General features: G+C 43.1%; 1 protein-coding gene across 1 annotated transcript; it reads left to right on the top strand.

Annotated features, from left to right (window-relative positions):
- Window positions 1–820: 820 nt before the first annotated feature.
- slc1a4 (solute carrier family 1 member 4) lies at window positions 821–17,194 on the top strand. Its single transcript, XM_080781655.1, has 8 exons — window positions 821–1,422; window positions 4,442–4,484; window positions 6,558–6,623; window positions 9,166–9,332; window positions 9,903–10,136; window positions 13,147–13,341; window positions 14,428–14,562; window positions 14,888–17,194. Exons 1-8 carry the CDS (start codon window positions 902–904, stop codon window positions 15,123–15,125), a joined length of 1,599 nt encoding a protein of 532 aa, XP_080637781.1. The 5' UTR covers window positions 821–901; the 3' UTR covers window positions 15,126–17,194.
- Window positions 17,195–17,447: the final 253 nt, after the last annotated feature.

The following is a 17,447-nucleotide window of genomic DNA, read 5'->3' as shown; positions in this document are numbered from 1 at the left end:
ATTTGTATGGTGTCTGGCCGCAACCGGATCGCGGTGGTTATGAATCTGATTCTGACGAGATGGTCATTATAATAACTGCCATATCAGTTCATGAAATAAGTAACAATCTATTGAGCATATTGATTAGGTGTTATATTTTGGGCTGTCTAAATCTGAGCACTAGGCCCAACATTAGGACTTGTTTTAAGTGAAGGAATAGCCTACATGGATTGAAACAATGTATTTTAAGAGCCTGCATTGTCCTGGTCTGCCCTATACCCGGTCCCCCGCCCCGCTCCTTCGGGGGATACTGATGAGTCTAGAGACCCTAGCAATTTCTCCCACTGTTGCATCATTTGCTCTTCATATATTTGTCAAAGAATGTGCGCATGCTCTGGCGGCTAATGGGTAATGGATATTTGTATCAGTCCCATAGCCTAGAAAGGCTGTTGCTGTGATTGGTTTAGTTGGTTGTCAGGCAACTTCTGACGCCACTAAATGTATAGCTATTGTTTTGACTGTGTGGAATATCATTATCCAATATGTCGACTACTATAAGGCTAGCCAATATGCCTATTGACTTGAAGAAAAAGAAGAAGGAAAAAAAAACAGATCTGACAGGTGTGTACGTGTGTGTGTTAAATTATAGTACCAGCCAGGCTCTGGTGCTACTGATCCCTGACAACCAACTAGCCAATCATATAGCGATCGTCTCTTCCGTGAATGGGATCCAGATTCTTCCTTTAATGTCGTGCCGCTCTTTCTCTATTGGTAAAGACGCACGTTGCTTTTGACAGCAGCAGTAGTGAACCTCCGGCCGTTCCTCCAGTGCAGTCCGCACACCCACGCTGCTGCAGCCCGTGACACAAAGCCCTGTACGGTTCTTCTCACACAGACAGTGGGAACATTTTGCACGGGAAAGATGGAGAACAAAATCGACATTAACGGGCACGCCATGCCAAACTCCACGTCCACTGACCGAATCTTGTCGGAGAAGGGAGAAGAGAAGAAAAGCTTCAACGCCAAGTTAATAGCGTTCCTGAAGCGGAACCTGATGGTCATCCTGACGGTGTCGGGGGTCCTGGTAGGCGTCGGACTGGGCATGATGGTCCGGAACATGAATCTCACCAAGGCGCAGATGACTTACTTCGCCTTTCCCGGCGAGATGCTGCTGAGGATGCTCAAGATGATCATCTTGCCCCTGGTGGTGTGCAGCCTGGTCTCTGGCGCTGCCAGCCTGGACACCCGCTCCCTGGGGAAACTGGGGGGAATCGCCGTCGCCTACTTCTTGGTGACCACCCTCATCGCCTCTTGCATTGGCGTGTCGCTGGCGTTCATCATTAAGCCCGGTGTGGGTGCAGGTGGCCTGAACAGCAACAACTTGCACTTGGAGAAGCTCAGCACAAACAAGGAGACAGTTGACTCGTTTTTAGACCTGGCGAGGTAATGTCACTAATTGATGATGATTAATAGCCCAATGTCTCTGTCTGTCTTTCTTTTTTCATTAAAAGCAACTTAAGCACATGACGTGAATAGGATAGCCGCTAGAGTAACAGTAGCCTACAGCTATGCCATGAATGAACACCATACCAGGGCAAGGTGGCGTGGCACACACAGACAATAGGTTTTACGAGATAGGCCTGGCTTGCTGGCTACTCGTTTAAATAGACCTGACGGACGGTCACGGTGACATCACACGGTCCTGACCTGACACGGTGTGTTTGATATACAATAGTACTTAAAAGTGTTCACAATTGAAAACTAATCTCAAATCTTACAATTGTAGAAGCCGTAGTCAATTGATAGAGCATGGCACATTATCTCATACACATGCTTCTCTCCTCGCTCCTCCTCGGGCAATAAGAATATAGGTTAGCGGTACGCACATGGATGCCTCAGCGCATGCCCAGTATAGCAGAGTGGCATTGACTGTGTGTCTGTGATGTGCATTTAAAGGGGAGAGCTCTCTAATGGATGGGGCAGTGTATATCAACAACGTCTACAATTAGACATGGACACTCTCTTAACCCCAACCCTCCCCCTGCTCTCTCCCTTCTCCCTGCATTACTGGCTGGACAGCACTATACACAACCATGCTGTAATACTGCAGTGCTGTTTCCACAGTTCCCCCTTTCCCTCATACAATGTCATTAAATCCAACATATTGCCAATATTGGTGGTATGTTATTGTAATACTGACTAAAGGCAAACACTTCCTCCACTAGAACAGGCTGACAGTTCCAAAGAAATCTGCAGCTATTCAAACAGGATGACAGGATGTATTGCAGGCCAGATGTTATGGAGGGCACAACATACTCATTGTCCACAATGAAGATCAATAACTAACTGTGACCTATCAGCTATTAGACACAGCTGCAGTTGAAGACTTTCAAATGTGAAGAGTGGGATGGATGGTCTACTATAATCAATAATTTATCTCACAGAATTTTCGAGATGTAACTAATGATACAAATAGCTAATAAAAAACGATTTTTACATTTACTTTAATTTACTTGTTAGATGATAATGGATATGGCTTAAAGACCCAACTTATGATGATGTAATCAGGGTGGAAAGAGCAATTCTCTTCTGAGGAGAGAGACTGGTGGAGAAATAGACACTATGACATTTGTGATCAATGCTCTTTGGCCACCCAGAATAGCCAAATGGCATTGATCACGCCTCCAGGTCTTTAGTTTACTCAAGTTATGGAATAAGACCTGGTACTTAAGACACGCAAAATACAGCCCTATAGGTAGGGAGTATAGGAGGCTATATAGAACACATGGTTCTCACCTAGCCCCAATACACAACAAGGTGTATTGAAACACAACAAAGTTGTGTTGTGTTTTTAATGCAATGAAAATAAATAATATGTCAGTGTTGAATTTGCTGTAAGTGATATTTATTTGGTCTATATATTCTGACTGTAATCATTGATATAGGTATGTTCAGTAACAGGGGTCTCCCTGTCTCTCCAGCTCTATAATTAAAAAAAAAATGTTTTCAGGTGTGTTCTCATCAAATCCAATTTATTTTGTATCCTGTGAGTTCTCTTTCCTGATTGGATGAAATTGCTATCCCAAATTGAAATGTAATGTTCTGTTTACTAAAAAACTGGAGAGACAGGGAGATCTCTGTTATTGAACAGCCACTCTACATGTAATGTATATGATTACTGTCAGAATATATATTTTACAAAACAAAACAACAAAAATCAATCACCATTAACTTGATAGTGTAAATAAGAACTTAAGATGTCATTATTTCCTGCTTTATACTAACATTAATTAAATGACCCACACCAGATTGGGAGTTTGTGTACTGTACATAACATGTTTACATTTCCCTCCAGTCATTACAAACCAAACATATTATAATATTGTCTTCAGGGACTATTTTCAGCTAGTCTCTTCAAATCAATCCATGCTTAAAATGCAATGGCATCGTAACTTTAACACAAAGGAAGGGAGGAGGACCTACAACAAGTTGCAGGTCTGCAAGTAGATTTTCATATCGACCGTACTGAAATTAACGGAATATAGTGGCTTTCTCAAAATTCCAAACCAAGATAATGCTTTGGGAAATGAATGTCAAGTATACAGTTCATGACTCATTATAGTCAATGGGCTAAAAATGCCAGACTGCTATATGGTCGTGTAATGACACAGCAAGTCTAGTGGTATTTTTTAAATATTGCAAGGTCCATTACAATGTTGGACTAAAATTCCATGCAGCTCTAGTACCCACAGGCTGTGTGGGAAACCACATTGGCTTGGCTCACAATTCTAGTTTCCCAGTAGATTAATCCTCCTGATCCCCTGTCATGTGATAGGAGTCATAGACAGGAGTCAGTGCACGAGGGACTGATTCTACAATGATGATTAGTATACTTATGCTGTCGGGAAGAAACCACCTAACTCCAAAATGTTCAAAGTTGGTGTTGGGACTTTATATATTGTCAATTACTTGAATGAGATGGGAAGAGGTGGTGGAGTTAGTTGCGGTTTTGTCTGAAGCACTTTTTACTACTTTTCATTGGTTCAATGTTTTTTAATTAACACACAGACGTAAAATATGTTCAATAGCACTGATTTATGTCACTCTGTTTTAGTCAACTATGGACCGAAGAGTGGAGGGTCAATGCAGACACATGCTGCTCTAATCCCGTTCTATCAGAGAGTTTGAGGCTGCCAAATATCCAGGTGGAGGATCCTGGGAATAAATCCAAACTGCACAGAGCAGTTTGATGGCTAGCGATTTATCAGGGTTGGTCAGCACACTGTGTAGGCCTTGGGAATCTTGGCGGTTTGCTCAGGGATTTGAATGGATTAGACATTACTAGAGGATTTCTCAGTGCTTATCAGCTGCCTTAGGGTCTGAGATATAGTCAAAAGTTGCAATTGTTATTGAATGTCACATTTGTATAACCTTTTCTCTTCCCTTCTTATTTGTGTTTCAGGAATTTGTTCCCAGCTAACTTGGTGGCTGCTGCTTTCCGTTCTGTAAGTTACACCAGTTTACTCCACTCCATCCAACCTGGTCTCATGCCAAGCTGTGAGTTTGTCCAAAACAGAAATTAGAGCCCAAGCAATATTGGATTTTGTGGTTATATGTGTGATAGTACAAAATAATTTTGATTCAGGCACACAGGCAAACAATATATCGGTTCGGCTCTACCGGAAATATGTCAATATTTGATTTATGGGACGATTTTAGGGACATTAAATGGTTCTTAACCATAATCCTAATCTTAACCAAATAAACAGTACCTACCTAGGCTAACCTTGACCCCGTCCGCATGCACACAGTACTGCTTTTGTAAGATAGCATTGGGAAAACATGGCATTTTCAACCTGTCGGTTTGATGTTCTTGCCCGCTAGAAAATAAAAATGTGAGAGCAGGGGGCCCTACCTTTACTTTTTGGATACGATGTGCGGAAAAATTGAAGAATTGTCCATCGTGGCAAATATTCATGCTGTCTCCCTATATGCCGTTACCTGGGAGAGTGGAACCTCATCTCGGAGCTATAGCAGGGGGAGGTTCTATATGGAGCTAGAGGGGCTGCAGCCAGCGGGTATGGCTATTTCTGGATCTTTGGCATGGAAAGGTTTGGGAACCCCTGTAGTAGTTCATGAGCATTTGTGCTACCAAAACCCAGCATACTAAAGCTGTCAGCAAACTCTAAACAAAGTCAGTGTTTTTCAGCTTTGGCAGTCAGTTCTTGCTGAAATGAACAAAGTTCTCTTGGGAACCAAAGTGTTTTACACTCAATGCAGCTCCATTCTGAGCTCTCACCTTTAGACTCCACCCACTGTAGTAGGCTATACACCTGAACCTCTACAACTTCATTCACAGTTATAAATTCCAGCTGTAGCTGCAAGTGCCTCGTAATATCTCTTAATGGAGAGCGTCTCCAAATAAAGACTGCTGCAGTGCTGCCCTCTGCCACTCACCCGCCTGTCCAAATGCCTCCCTCTGTTTCCCCCACCACCAATTGTTACCAGGGAACCCGTTCCATTCCAGCCAGCCTAGCAACAAGCTGCTTGGTGGAACCTTGGACGCTGGTTCTCAGAATTGCACAATTGTCTGTTGAGGCTGAATTAGGCGGTGTGTGTGTGTGTGTGTGTGTGTGTGTGTGTGTGTGTGTGTGTGTGCGTGTGTGTGTGTGTGTGTGTGCGTGTGTGCGTGCATGCAGAGGGGGTGGGGGGAGTTCAATATTTGGGTAGAGGGACGTACGTGGTTATGCCCATTGCCCATGAGTGAACGAACACGCAAGCACGCACGCACGCACATATTGAGATATACACATGGAGGCATAGAAACACATGAATGCTCACATACTAAGTACTCAGAGTGGAGTAATCGAGTTCACGGAGGCCAAAAAGTTCACTGCCTCCCCTCAATTTTATACATTGGTAGCCTCCGCTAGCAGGATTCCAGCATTGGATGAGACCAAGACTGGTAAAAAGAGGGGAGATTTATATATGATGACATGCAGCTGTTTCAGGGACATTAAAAAGGCCCTGTATGCTGTTTGTCATGCGACTATGATCTGTGTCTTCATAAGGAAGCTGGATGGAACAGAAATTATGTTTGTGAGTGTAACTGGAAAAGTGGATGATAACGGCGATCCACACTGTTATCTGTTCATGCAAGTGTGTTGTCATTTCCATTATTACATAACATGTGTGTTTACTTGCATGCCCAAATACTGAACTTCCCTCCCCGTAATTTCCCATTCAACAGGTTGGCATAGAGGAGAGGCACAACAGGATGTCTCTGTCTGTCTAACTATACCTTGGGCACTCGATTCACAGTAGAAAGACAGACACAGAGTACCAAGCATAATTCCTTTAATTTAAATATTGTTATTAGTTTATTTTTATTTTTCCTTTTTTTTCTTTTTTCTTTACTGTATAGCCTACATATCTGCCCATTGCTCCAGCCATTTCTTTCTTTCAAAAGAAAGTAAATGTGGTGTTGATTTGTGCTCAAATGGTGGATGTTTGCGGAGTGAATTAACTACATAAAACAATGTCCTGTTTGGTATCTTTCTTTCTCTTTCATGATACAGTATGCCACAGACTACAAGATGGTTGCCGTGGGAAACGATACCAATGGAACCATGCTTTACCAAAAGGTATGAAACAGAACCTGCCCACAGCATACTGTACATCAAACATGTTATTGTGACATCACTCACACACACTCACACAGTCACATACACAAGGACACTCTTACGCACATACATACGCAAGCAAGCAAGCAAGCACATGCACACACAAGCACGCATGCATATACGCACGCACGCACACACGCACACACACACACACACACACACACACACACACACACACACATACACACAGGGTATGTGTGTGACGTGTGTGTGTGTCCAAGAGTTACATTATCACGTGAGGCTAAGTCAAACTAGAGTCATGTGCCTGCATGCAACATGACCCACTGTAGTGTTTACATGCAAGAGACAGATACGTACATAATCACTACACAAGATGGGGTCTATTAGAGGTTCTTAGACCCTGTCTCACTTACAATGTAGCTATCTGTAGATCTCTGACGTTATGATGATGACGAGATTAGCTACGGTTGAACACACTCTTCTAGACAGTTCACACCATAGGAGCAACATTATAGGTAAAATATATAGATGGGTTTGGTCATGTTTTGGTCGCTGGACAATCTTTTTCCCAAACATGTTTTGGGTATAGATTGTGGCAATTCTTGGCAATATTGGCCAATGATAATTATCGTATATCATCATGATGTAAAGTAGACACTATGGGCTCTATTTTCATCACTGCCGTTATCCACGATGTCTATTTGCTCAGACACTGACGTAAAATTCTCCATTCATTGTCAATGGGAACTATAATGTTTGTGTAGGACGAAGTTTGTGGAAAGCTGGATATAGGAGTGGCTAGCGTCCCTCAAAAATTAATACAATGCATTATGCAATTGTGGAAAGGGACAGTTACTAACAGCGTGGCCCCTTGGACAGCTTGTGTTTGTCCTGCGGTCCGTTCCGTACCTTGTTGTCTGCTTGGTAGAGCATTAGAACAACGTTATTAAGGACATGGTGTGAAAAGTGTGTAAATAGACAGAGGAGAGCAGCAGTGTGTACAGTCACTCATGGGTACTAATTGACTGAATAAGCACGTTGTGGGCGGTGGTAATGGATGAGGACACCAGTGAGAGCTTATAGGTAGATCACGTTGTGGGCGGTGGTAATGGATGAGGACACCACTGAGAGCTTATATAGGTAGATCATTGATTTAAGGAATACTTAACAAAAATGACTTGAATTCATTCTTCCGGGCCGCTCGTCGTCATGAAAGGGGGCGGGACTGCGACGCTCTATAGGATGGCATTGCATGACCAGTGCCGTATGAGGGTTTGTACGGTCTGCTTGGAGAGTGAACAAATAGGATAGAGTATCATTCGCTGGAGTCCATAATCAATAATGTGTTAATGCTGAAGTAATTAACAAGTAGGCCTAATCCTTCATTTAATCAAGAGGAAAATAATTATCAAGTTGTACAGTATGAAAGTAAAGAGTCAGTCAGTCAGTCAGTCAGTCAGTCAGTCAGTCAGCCTGTCTGTCTGTCTGTCTGTCTGTCTGTCTGTCTGTCTGTCTGTCTGTCTGTCTGTGTCTGTCTGTGTCTGTGTCTGTGTCTGTGTCTGTGTCTGTGTCTGTGTCTGTGTCTGTGTCTGTGTCTGTGTCTGTGTCTGTGTCTGTGTCTGTGTCTGTGTGTGTGTGTGTGTGTGTGTGTGTGTGTGTGAGGTGCTGCCCAGCTGGCTGCGTGTCCAGTGCAGGACTGGGCATCCGTTCCAAAAATTACCACTGGGCTTTTGTCCTGGTGCACTCAGACATGGCGGAGGCTGGACTGGGCATGAGGATGTTATGTGATGAGTTTCTTTGAACAGTTTTTCCCAAACATTGGGTCACAGACCTGTTTTTAACGATCAAGTAAATGTCCTGCTTTAATTATTTATTGTCTTAAAAAAGAATAATAATATTACAAAAAGGAAGAAAAGGAAGATTCTGGCAATCACAATTTGCATCCTCACTTTTCAGCTGGGCATCGGAGGGGCTAGCGCCCCTCAAAAACCTTAATTTGGAGGATTGGTAACACCACCTGTGTTACTGTTTGTGTTTACCTTGCTATTTAATGTCAATATGGCTGCCATGGAAAGGCTCTGTGGGCCATGAATTGAGAGGTATATGTGCACATTTGTCTCTGTGTGTCTGCATTACACAGAATTGAGCAATGAGCAAGAATCCATTGCTACATTGGACCCTAGTATCCCTATAAAATGGGGATACTGTCACCTGGGACCATCCATTGACCTAGAATTAGGCAGCAACTTCATTCTTGGCACTGACTCTCATGTACACGGCTAACAGTACAGGCTGCCATGGGAAGTTAGCTGGGGACATGGGGAGGGATGAAGCTAGCGTACACGGGGACAGCTCAGGACAATGAGGGACTCAGTCTGTCCTGTCCTCTCTGCTCTCACATCATGTCATCCACTAAAGCCCTTGTCTGGCTCCTCTAACCCAGGGGATCTCAAAGTGTGGTCCGGGGAGCCCCAGGGGTTGTTGTGGGGGTTCCTGAATATTTTATTTTAGTATCATTATTGTATTATGTTGTGTCCTCCAGGTGCCGGTGGGTACAGAGCCAGATGGTATGAACATCCTTGGTCTGGTGTTGTTCGCCATGGTGTTTGGCGTGGCGCTGAGGAAGCTGGGAGACGAGGGGGAGGAGCTTATCCGCTTTTTCAACGCCTTCAACGAAGCCACCATGGTCCTGGTGTCCTGGATCATGTGGTGAGTGGCTCCCATGCACACGCGGCGCTGGACCTGAAGCTCTCTTCTGGGTTCTCTTTCAGCATGCAGTTCTTATTAATGACCCAGCAGATGTTGACTTTTCACCTTCTACCGGTCGCAATACAATATACTCTCGATACTTAGGGGAGCTCTTATCATCATACATCGTCATACATCTCATTCCGGCCAATCACAATTTGCGTCTTCACCTTTGTCTTCAATGTTTGTATTTACACAATGTTTGTGTTTACACAAACACTCAAAGATGGCCATTCATTGTCAATTGCATTCAATGTTCGTGTTAACGCAGCATGTCTGCCTTCGCTGCCACCCCTAGGCAGCGAAGCCACCCCCTAGGTTAGGAAGCAAAGACCGTATGGTGGACTCTCTGGAAGGAAAGAAACATGCGCAATGGGCTATATGCAGCCAACACTTCCGCGTTCAGCTTCCTTGGTCTCAATTGCACATGTTTCTTTCCTTCCAGGGAGCAACATGGAGTCCACCGTACGGTCTTCGCTTCCTAACCTTATTTAATTAACCTCCTAACGGGCGTGCCTCCTCCTCTGTCAGGTACGTTCCCGTGGGCATCATGTTCCTGGTGGGCAGTAAGATCGTGGAGATGGAGGACGTGGTCCTCCTGGTCACCAGCCTGGGGAAGTACATCTTCGCCTCCATCCTGGGTCACATCATCCACGGAGGCATCGTCCTGCCTCTCATATACTTCGCCTTCACCAGGCTGAATCCCTACAGCTTCCTGTCGGGACTCATCACGCCGTTCACCACCGCCTTCGCCACCTGCTCCAGGTACACACACCTTCTCTTCCTCAACTGAATAAATATGTATGGATTAAGCAAGTTGGATGTTAGTGTGTAAGACAGCAAGGGCTTTTTGTTATCAGTTGTCAGTCAATCAATCAATCAGTCAATCAATCAATCAAAGCAGACAAAGTAGCTAGGTTTGTAGGTAGGGTGGGAAAGGTGTACTGTAGACAGGAAACTGATATGTATAGGTAAATAAAATATGGCGTGAGATCTGCTTTATGTAGTGCTGGGAATCCATCAAAAGAATAGTTTATTGTGCCCAGAGGTTTGTGCCCGCACGGAGCAGAAAATAAGTCTTGCGTGAGTGGAGTGAGCGTGCATGGCCAGTGAGAACGGGTGCATTCATGAACATCTCTCTGGATAAAAGTGTCTGCTAAATGCCTACATTGTAATTGTAAATTGGGGTTGTTGGGTAAATAAGAAATACATAGGCAGAGTATGTAGGATGGTACATAACATACTCTGTACATACCCCCCCCCCCCCCACACACACACACACACACACAGTAATACTATCTCAACAAGTTCATTTTACTCTGCTATGAACTGAACTCATTCTGTCTCTCACTCATACTGCTTTCTGTGCATGCTTTCTAATAGAACACCTGGTTAATCAGCTGGGGAAAACTGAAAAGAATCACCAAAATAATTCATAGAAGTGTTCAAACTACGCACGCACGCACGCATGCGCACACACACACACACACACACACACACACACATACACACACAAGTGCACACACGCACGCATGCACGCACGCACGCACGCACGCAAACACACACAAACACAAACACACACACACAAATGTAAACAAGACCACCCTGACCTGGATAGCTAATCCTAACGGTACTATTTCAGTGCTGTTTCGCATGTTGCTCCATCGCTTCACCCTCAAGTCTTTCTGCAGCTTGGGGCTTCAGGCACGGTTCTGCCAAACATGATCCAGCCTTGTCATTTTTGTGCCAACAACACCAGAGCATTTATTATTTAAATTACTGTGAATTTTATACACCTTTTATACAACTTTAAAAGATCCGTCCCCGACCCGGGCGCTGCCTCTTGCGCTGGAAAAAACGGGCAGCGATTTCACTGGATTCTCGATTTCACTGTAATATACACAACTTACATTACAGTTTTTATATTATGAATAATAGTATGAAAAAAATGTTTTTGATTTTCTTTTGCTTCACTGTGGCAGGCCAAGATGCACAATAAAATCCTAAATGTTAATTCTATGAAAATGGACCTGTAAATGGACCCATGAGGGATTTTGCTGTGTAGACTGACTACATAATGATGACACTTTACTTACTTACTTAATCCTCTTCGTCCCAACTGGGACATAAGGCTTCGACGATCTGCCTCCATCGGGACCTGTCTTGTGCTTCATGTTGTGCCTTGCCCCATGTCAGGTGTCAGGTAATGATGACACTGCTGGCTGAAAAACTGGTCCACACTGTATTCAGCCATGATACTTGACATGCACACCAGCATCATGTAGAACACAGTTGAGCAGTCTGGGTATGACGTAGAAGAGAGCAGTCAATGAACTGTTGACAGAATGTAGGCAAATATATCACCTTTTTAGGCAAATTTTTCTCCTATATATATAAGTCACCAATTGTGCGTATACCCAAACCCTTCCACTGCGGACAGCCAGTAGCATATTAAGTAAAACATTATAGTGGCTATAGTCTATTATGGAAAATATACACTAACTCATTTACCGCAGAGAATGTTTTCATTCTGGATAAAACCATAAAATGTTCTATGGTCTAATAATCTCATGGAATAAATGCATGATCAATGTAGGAGTTTTGAATTTGAAAAATGAGCAGCACATTAGTTTATTATGTATTCATGGTCAAATTATTGATCACTAATTGTGTATTGTCTGTGGCAAAAATTGATGTAAATGTCAGTCACAAGCTTGCATGGTGATGACCCCTGCTGTAGATCAGTAGTGATCATTCTGCTATCAGTGTAGACAGTGGTGGAGTAAAAACAACAAGGTCACATGGCTTTGGGCAGCAGAACAGCAGAGCTCATGCTGCAATACAACCTATATTGATGAAAAAAAAACAGAGTTTTGAATATTAGATTTTTTTGTGGTCAGCCCTACTGTAAACACAGCTTGCACTTCATACAGTAGCATACTATATTCCATTATGCTGCTACAGTACATGTTTGCACTAGAAAAATCTGTAATTGTAGCGGGGGGGGGGGGGGGGGGGGATGTTGCACTTGCTTTTTGTGCTTTTTATAAGCAATAAATGTTCTCCAATGCATTTAAAAGAAATTATTTAGTTGGAATTTGTTACTGCAAAATGCATATCGGTTCATAATATCAGTGGAATGCTTTATGGTGTCCACAGTTAACAGTTTTTGTATTGAGTTGTTCTTGAAATGTACCTATTCTGCATCTTTCAATCAATCAATGAATTGTCTCTTTAATAATAATAATAACTTAGAGTTTTTTAAAAGTGGACACTGAAGTGGTCTGAGTTCCAGAGGTAGTTGGTTCCACGGCAGTGGAGCCCTAGCAGCAAAGGCTTTGCCAACTTGCGTCACCAGCTTTGTGTTGGGGGGGTTGAGTAAAACTTTGTCTGCTGATCTGAGGTTACGGGAAGGTATGTGCAGGGACAAGAGGTCGGAAATGTATGTAGGTGCTAGTCCATTTAGTGATTTAAAAACAAACAAGTTCATTTTAAAATAAATTCTGTACATGACTGGTAACCAATGCAGTGAGGCGAGAACAGGAGTAATATCTCCTGGTTTTTGTAAGAACTCTGGCTGCTGTGTTTTGAACTAGTTGAAGGCGATTGATGGATTTTTTTGGGAGTCCAGAAAAAAGAGAATTGCAGTAGTCCAGATGGTTTGTGACAAAGGCATGAATAAGGGTTTGTGCATCGCTGAATGAAAGAAATGATCAGATTTTTTTCTTTCACCCCCCTTCCCTCCTTTTCCCCCTCTCTCCAACCCCCCCAACAGCTCAGCGACCCTCCCCACCATGATGAAGTGCGTGGAGGAGAACAACGGCGTGGACAAGCGGATCAGCCGCTTCATCCTGCCCATCGGCGCCACCGTCAACATGGATGGGGCAGCCATTTTCCAATGCGTCGCTGCCGTTTTTATCGCCCAGCTCAACAACTTTCCGCTCAATGCCGGGCACATCTTCACCATCCTGTGAGTGATTCTTTTTTTTGTTTTGTTTTTTCAGGGTATTTCTTTATTTCGAATGTACATGAAACAAGCATAGATTCATGGAATGGCATGCAGGAAATCCTACTACTATTACTACTACTACTACTATACTACTATTACTACTACTACTACTATTACTACTACTACTACTACTATTACTGCTACTTCTACTACTATTGTTGCTGCTGCTATCTGCTGGTAGTTGTACGACATGCACATCATGCATTGAATAAACATGTCAGTGCGTTTCTTTGAAGCAGCAGAATTCTGAGAGTCAATATTGGAGAACTCAGCGGGCCAACTTCAGTGTCTCCATTTACACGACACCATGATCTATGTCTTCTGCTGGAGGACTCTCTCTCTCTCTGTCTCTTGCTGTCTCTCTCTCTCTCTTGCACACACACACACACACACACACACACACACACACACACACACACACACACACACACACACAGTCACTCACACACACGCACGTGACTATGGTATCTCAAAAAGGCCCTGTAGGAGTTAGCAGACCGTATGTCTGGAACATGTACTCTAATAAGGTTTGGGGTGTGGAGACAAGTGGACCCCTTCTTTAAAGCACACCAGGGGGTTTTAAAGTCAAACTCAAATGGGTCCATTCATCTTAGTAGTTTCAACTTGGCGTGTTGCTAACGGCGGGGCTCCACCGGGCGCGTTGCGTCAAAAAAAGGACCGGGGAAATTTTAATGCAGTCACGCAACGCAGCGCGGGCAGTGGAGCCACCCTTCATTGATTAAAAAGGGAACATTCCCTGACGGTGACGGAGACGCGACGCTGACGTGCCCGGTGGAGCACTGGTGTAACACATGTTTTATAAATCCTTTGTATGTGTTTATATATTATATATGGAGGTTTAGGTTTTTCACCCTAGGTCACAATAGGATCATGTCTCGAGTCTCACTCAACTCCTTCCATGCTTCATTGCAAATGAATGGACCCGTTTGAGACTTGAATTTAAGACCACCTCTACTACTAACAACAACAACAAGACAGTAAGTAATGATAATATCATTCATCTTCATTCTGTGCATGTTATTCCAGAGTGACTGCCACAGCGTCCAGTGTTGGAGCTGCTGGTATCCCTGCAGGAGGAATAATCACCATAGCCATCATCCTGGAGGCCATTGGCCTTCCTACCAATGACCTGTCACTCATGCTGGCAGTGGATTGGATAGTGTGAGTAGAGACACACAGTACGCACGCACACACACACACACACACACACACACACACACACACACACACACACACACACACACACACACCAGACCAATAGATGCAGTCCACTCAGAGAGTGGGCGGGGTCTTTGGACTGGATCCAGGCTAGCACATGCATACAATCAGCAGTTATTTAGTTGAGGATATACCAAGTGTGTGAAAGTGTGTAAAGGGCCTAGTTATTCTGCATGGAATCTCCTCGGTGTGCCAAACTAAACACGCAAATGTGAAACATCCAGATCCATGCTTTGTTTTGACCTTTCTTCCCCACACACACACACAGGGATCGAACCACCACTGTGGTCAACGTGGAAGGTGACGCTCTGGGCGCGGGGATCCTCCACCACATCAACCAGAAGGAGATGAAGAAACGTCAGCTGGAGGCCTCCATGGACGAGGAGGAACTGGCGGAGGTCAGGGTAGAGGCCAACACCCTGGCCGAGCATGAGACCTCGCCTCTCGTCACGCACCACACCAAGGCCTTGGAGGCCACGCCGGAGGCCATCGAATCTGTCCTGTGAACACTGCCATTATGTGTGTCTTTTTTGTTTCCTCATGCTGCCTAAACTTTCTACCTTTCTATGGTTCTGATACCGCTGCTGATTGACTTTCAGCTAGCTAGCTGGTCATTCTGAGGTAAACAAAACAAAGGTGCCATAACTGCAGTATGTATGGTGCAATGATTACTACTTTACTTAGTAAGATCATCTTATTGTTTTATTTTTTATTATCAGTCAATATACCAACAGCCATTTTTCTAATTTCCACTATCTTACATTGTAGTATATGAAAGTCTGGGGAAAATATTTACAGGCTGCAGCCAGAGTTCAGTCTACCCTCTGTTGCAGCATGATGTCAAACATTAACCCTTTAAAAGACTAGGCTAGGACCTTATCTGACCTTTATGTGTAATACAAGCCACATATGACCCATTGAACTAGTGACACGCTGGCCTGGAGGGAAAAGCTATGGAATTTGGACTCTATGAAGTGGATGAGCAGCATGTCCAACCTTGGCCAAAACATGACATCCAAAATCTCTTCTTGAGAATTCCTGTTGATCAGGAACTTTAGTTAGATTAACACAAGTATTAACAAGTATTTTACAATGTATATTCTGGGCTAGTGTACACAGTAAATAAGCTATAACATGATAACTGTTCCCCCTCTGTGTATTCTGTTACAGGATACAGCTCTAATTCTCAGAGGGAGTTACAATTATTAATAGATTTAGGAAAGTTAGCTGATGCTCTTGCCCAGTGTAACGTTACAAGTGGGTATATGTTATTAACAATTCACAGAGGTTGAAATGACATGATGTAAAAATGCTAGAGGAGGGAAACCATTTCCAACCTGTACCACTCTCTGTGTGGACATCAAGGTTTACTAAGTACTGGGGTCAATTTACCTCTCGTTGGTTAAACTGGGACCATCATACAACCAATACAGACCAATATGGTACCCCATTTGGTCCAAAATACTTTGTTCTGATTTGGTTTTTGTCTCTGAACTTTCACCTTTTTATTAAGTGAAGGAATCAGAAACACGGTACCAATTATAAAGTTCATTCAACAATGCAACTCACCATTTTTGTTGCACATCTACATCTGAATACATTTACACTTTTAAGTATTTACACTGTTATCCAGACACTGGAGTGAGCAGGTATAGCGTTGTGTCAGTGTTTTCTTCAAGGACGCCTCACGCATGGGTCCGGTGGGATCAAACCTTTAAGTATTCTGTTGTGACTTGTAGGAAGCTGCCAAAGTGTCCTCCTGTTGGAGGATGCAGGACTTTTACCAATAGCGTTGGTCTTTACTGCCCCTTGTGGCAACAAGCTGTAGGCTTGAGCAACTTTGGTATTTTATTTTTGTGGATTCATGCTCAGTAAAATCCTTGAGTGTTAATTTAACTGTGAGAGTGGCGTGGTTACATTTACACTCAGGGTGTGAGGCTACTGTTTTGCAAATGTTTTGCAAGTGCTTTCAAAATTGCTGAGATTTTGTTTGGGACCGCTTTAGAAGTTTTGAAGACTGAACATGCCACATACATGATTCTGTTCAATATCTATTTGACCTAGGTCTGTGCACTTTATCTTTCACACGGAAATTGGTAGTGATAACTACTAATCGGTTACTGCTCGACAGTGCGTTAGCACTAAATAAAGTATTTTGAAGAATTAAGCATCAGGAGCTAATGAGAAGAATACAGGTGATATCAGCTCATTTGGTTCTCAGTTAGGCTATATACGATGTCTGAATATTCCTCATGCAATGGTGTCACTATCACTATCATCGTTTTTTCACAAATAACTTTTATATAAGGTAACAAAGCCTCTTTTAACCCAACCAGTTTTGTGACTGTAGATTATGTTGAATATTATCTGTTCCAATCACATGTAATGGCACATTACATGATGCGTGTATTATATATGCCATTAATTTATTATGATTGTTCTAACATTTTCTTTGTATCGTTTTTACTCTATTTCAGATTTCCTACTGATCTGGTGTCAGATCTGTTTGTATTATTATTCTTATGATGCCGTTTTTAATTATTTCCTCTCTGGCTACATTTTCCTGAAAGCCTTATGTTAGACATGTACTGTATTTTTGTAGTATTTTATTAGCAGTTATTTAATTATGATTAGGAATACACAGATTGTGCCTGTGCCATGCCCATGTCTTAGTGTAACAGAAATCCTTGAACATTAAAATATGTTCCCCTGTATGTCTACCATTCAAACCAAACCATTGTATTGCTCCTTTTTTGTGTGTGCCTTAAATCAGTGATACTCAACCTCAGGCCCGCGGGCCACATCAGTCCCGCGGGACCATTATGACT

This window comes from Protomyctophum bolini (assembly GCF_963924005.1).
Source record: "Protomyctophum bolini genome assembly, chromosome: 14".
Classification (NCBI taxonomy): domain Eukaryota; kingdom Metazoa; phylum Chordata; class Actinopteri; order Myctophiformes; family Myctophidae; genus Protomyctophum; species Protomyctophum bolini.
This window is presented reverse-complemented; position numbering and strand designations above follow the sequence as displayed.

What these genes read in the sequence shown, in the direction of transcription:
- slc1a4 (XM_080781655.1), top strand. Translation starts at nt 902, where the DNA reads ATGGAGAACAAAATCGACATTAACGGGCACGCCATGCCAAACTCCACG. An exon ending in TCGTTTTTAGACCTGGCGAG is followed by an intron (nt 1,423 to 4,441) that starts GTAATGTCACTA and finishes TTTGTGTTTCAG; the next exon opens with GAATTTGTTCCCAGCTAACT. An exon ending in GGGCACATCTTCACCATCCT is followed by an intron (nt 13,342 to 14,427) that starts GTGAGTGATTCT and finishes ATGTTATTCCAG; the next exon opens with AGTGACTGCCACAGCGTCCA.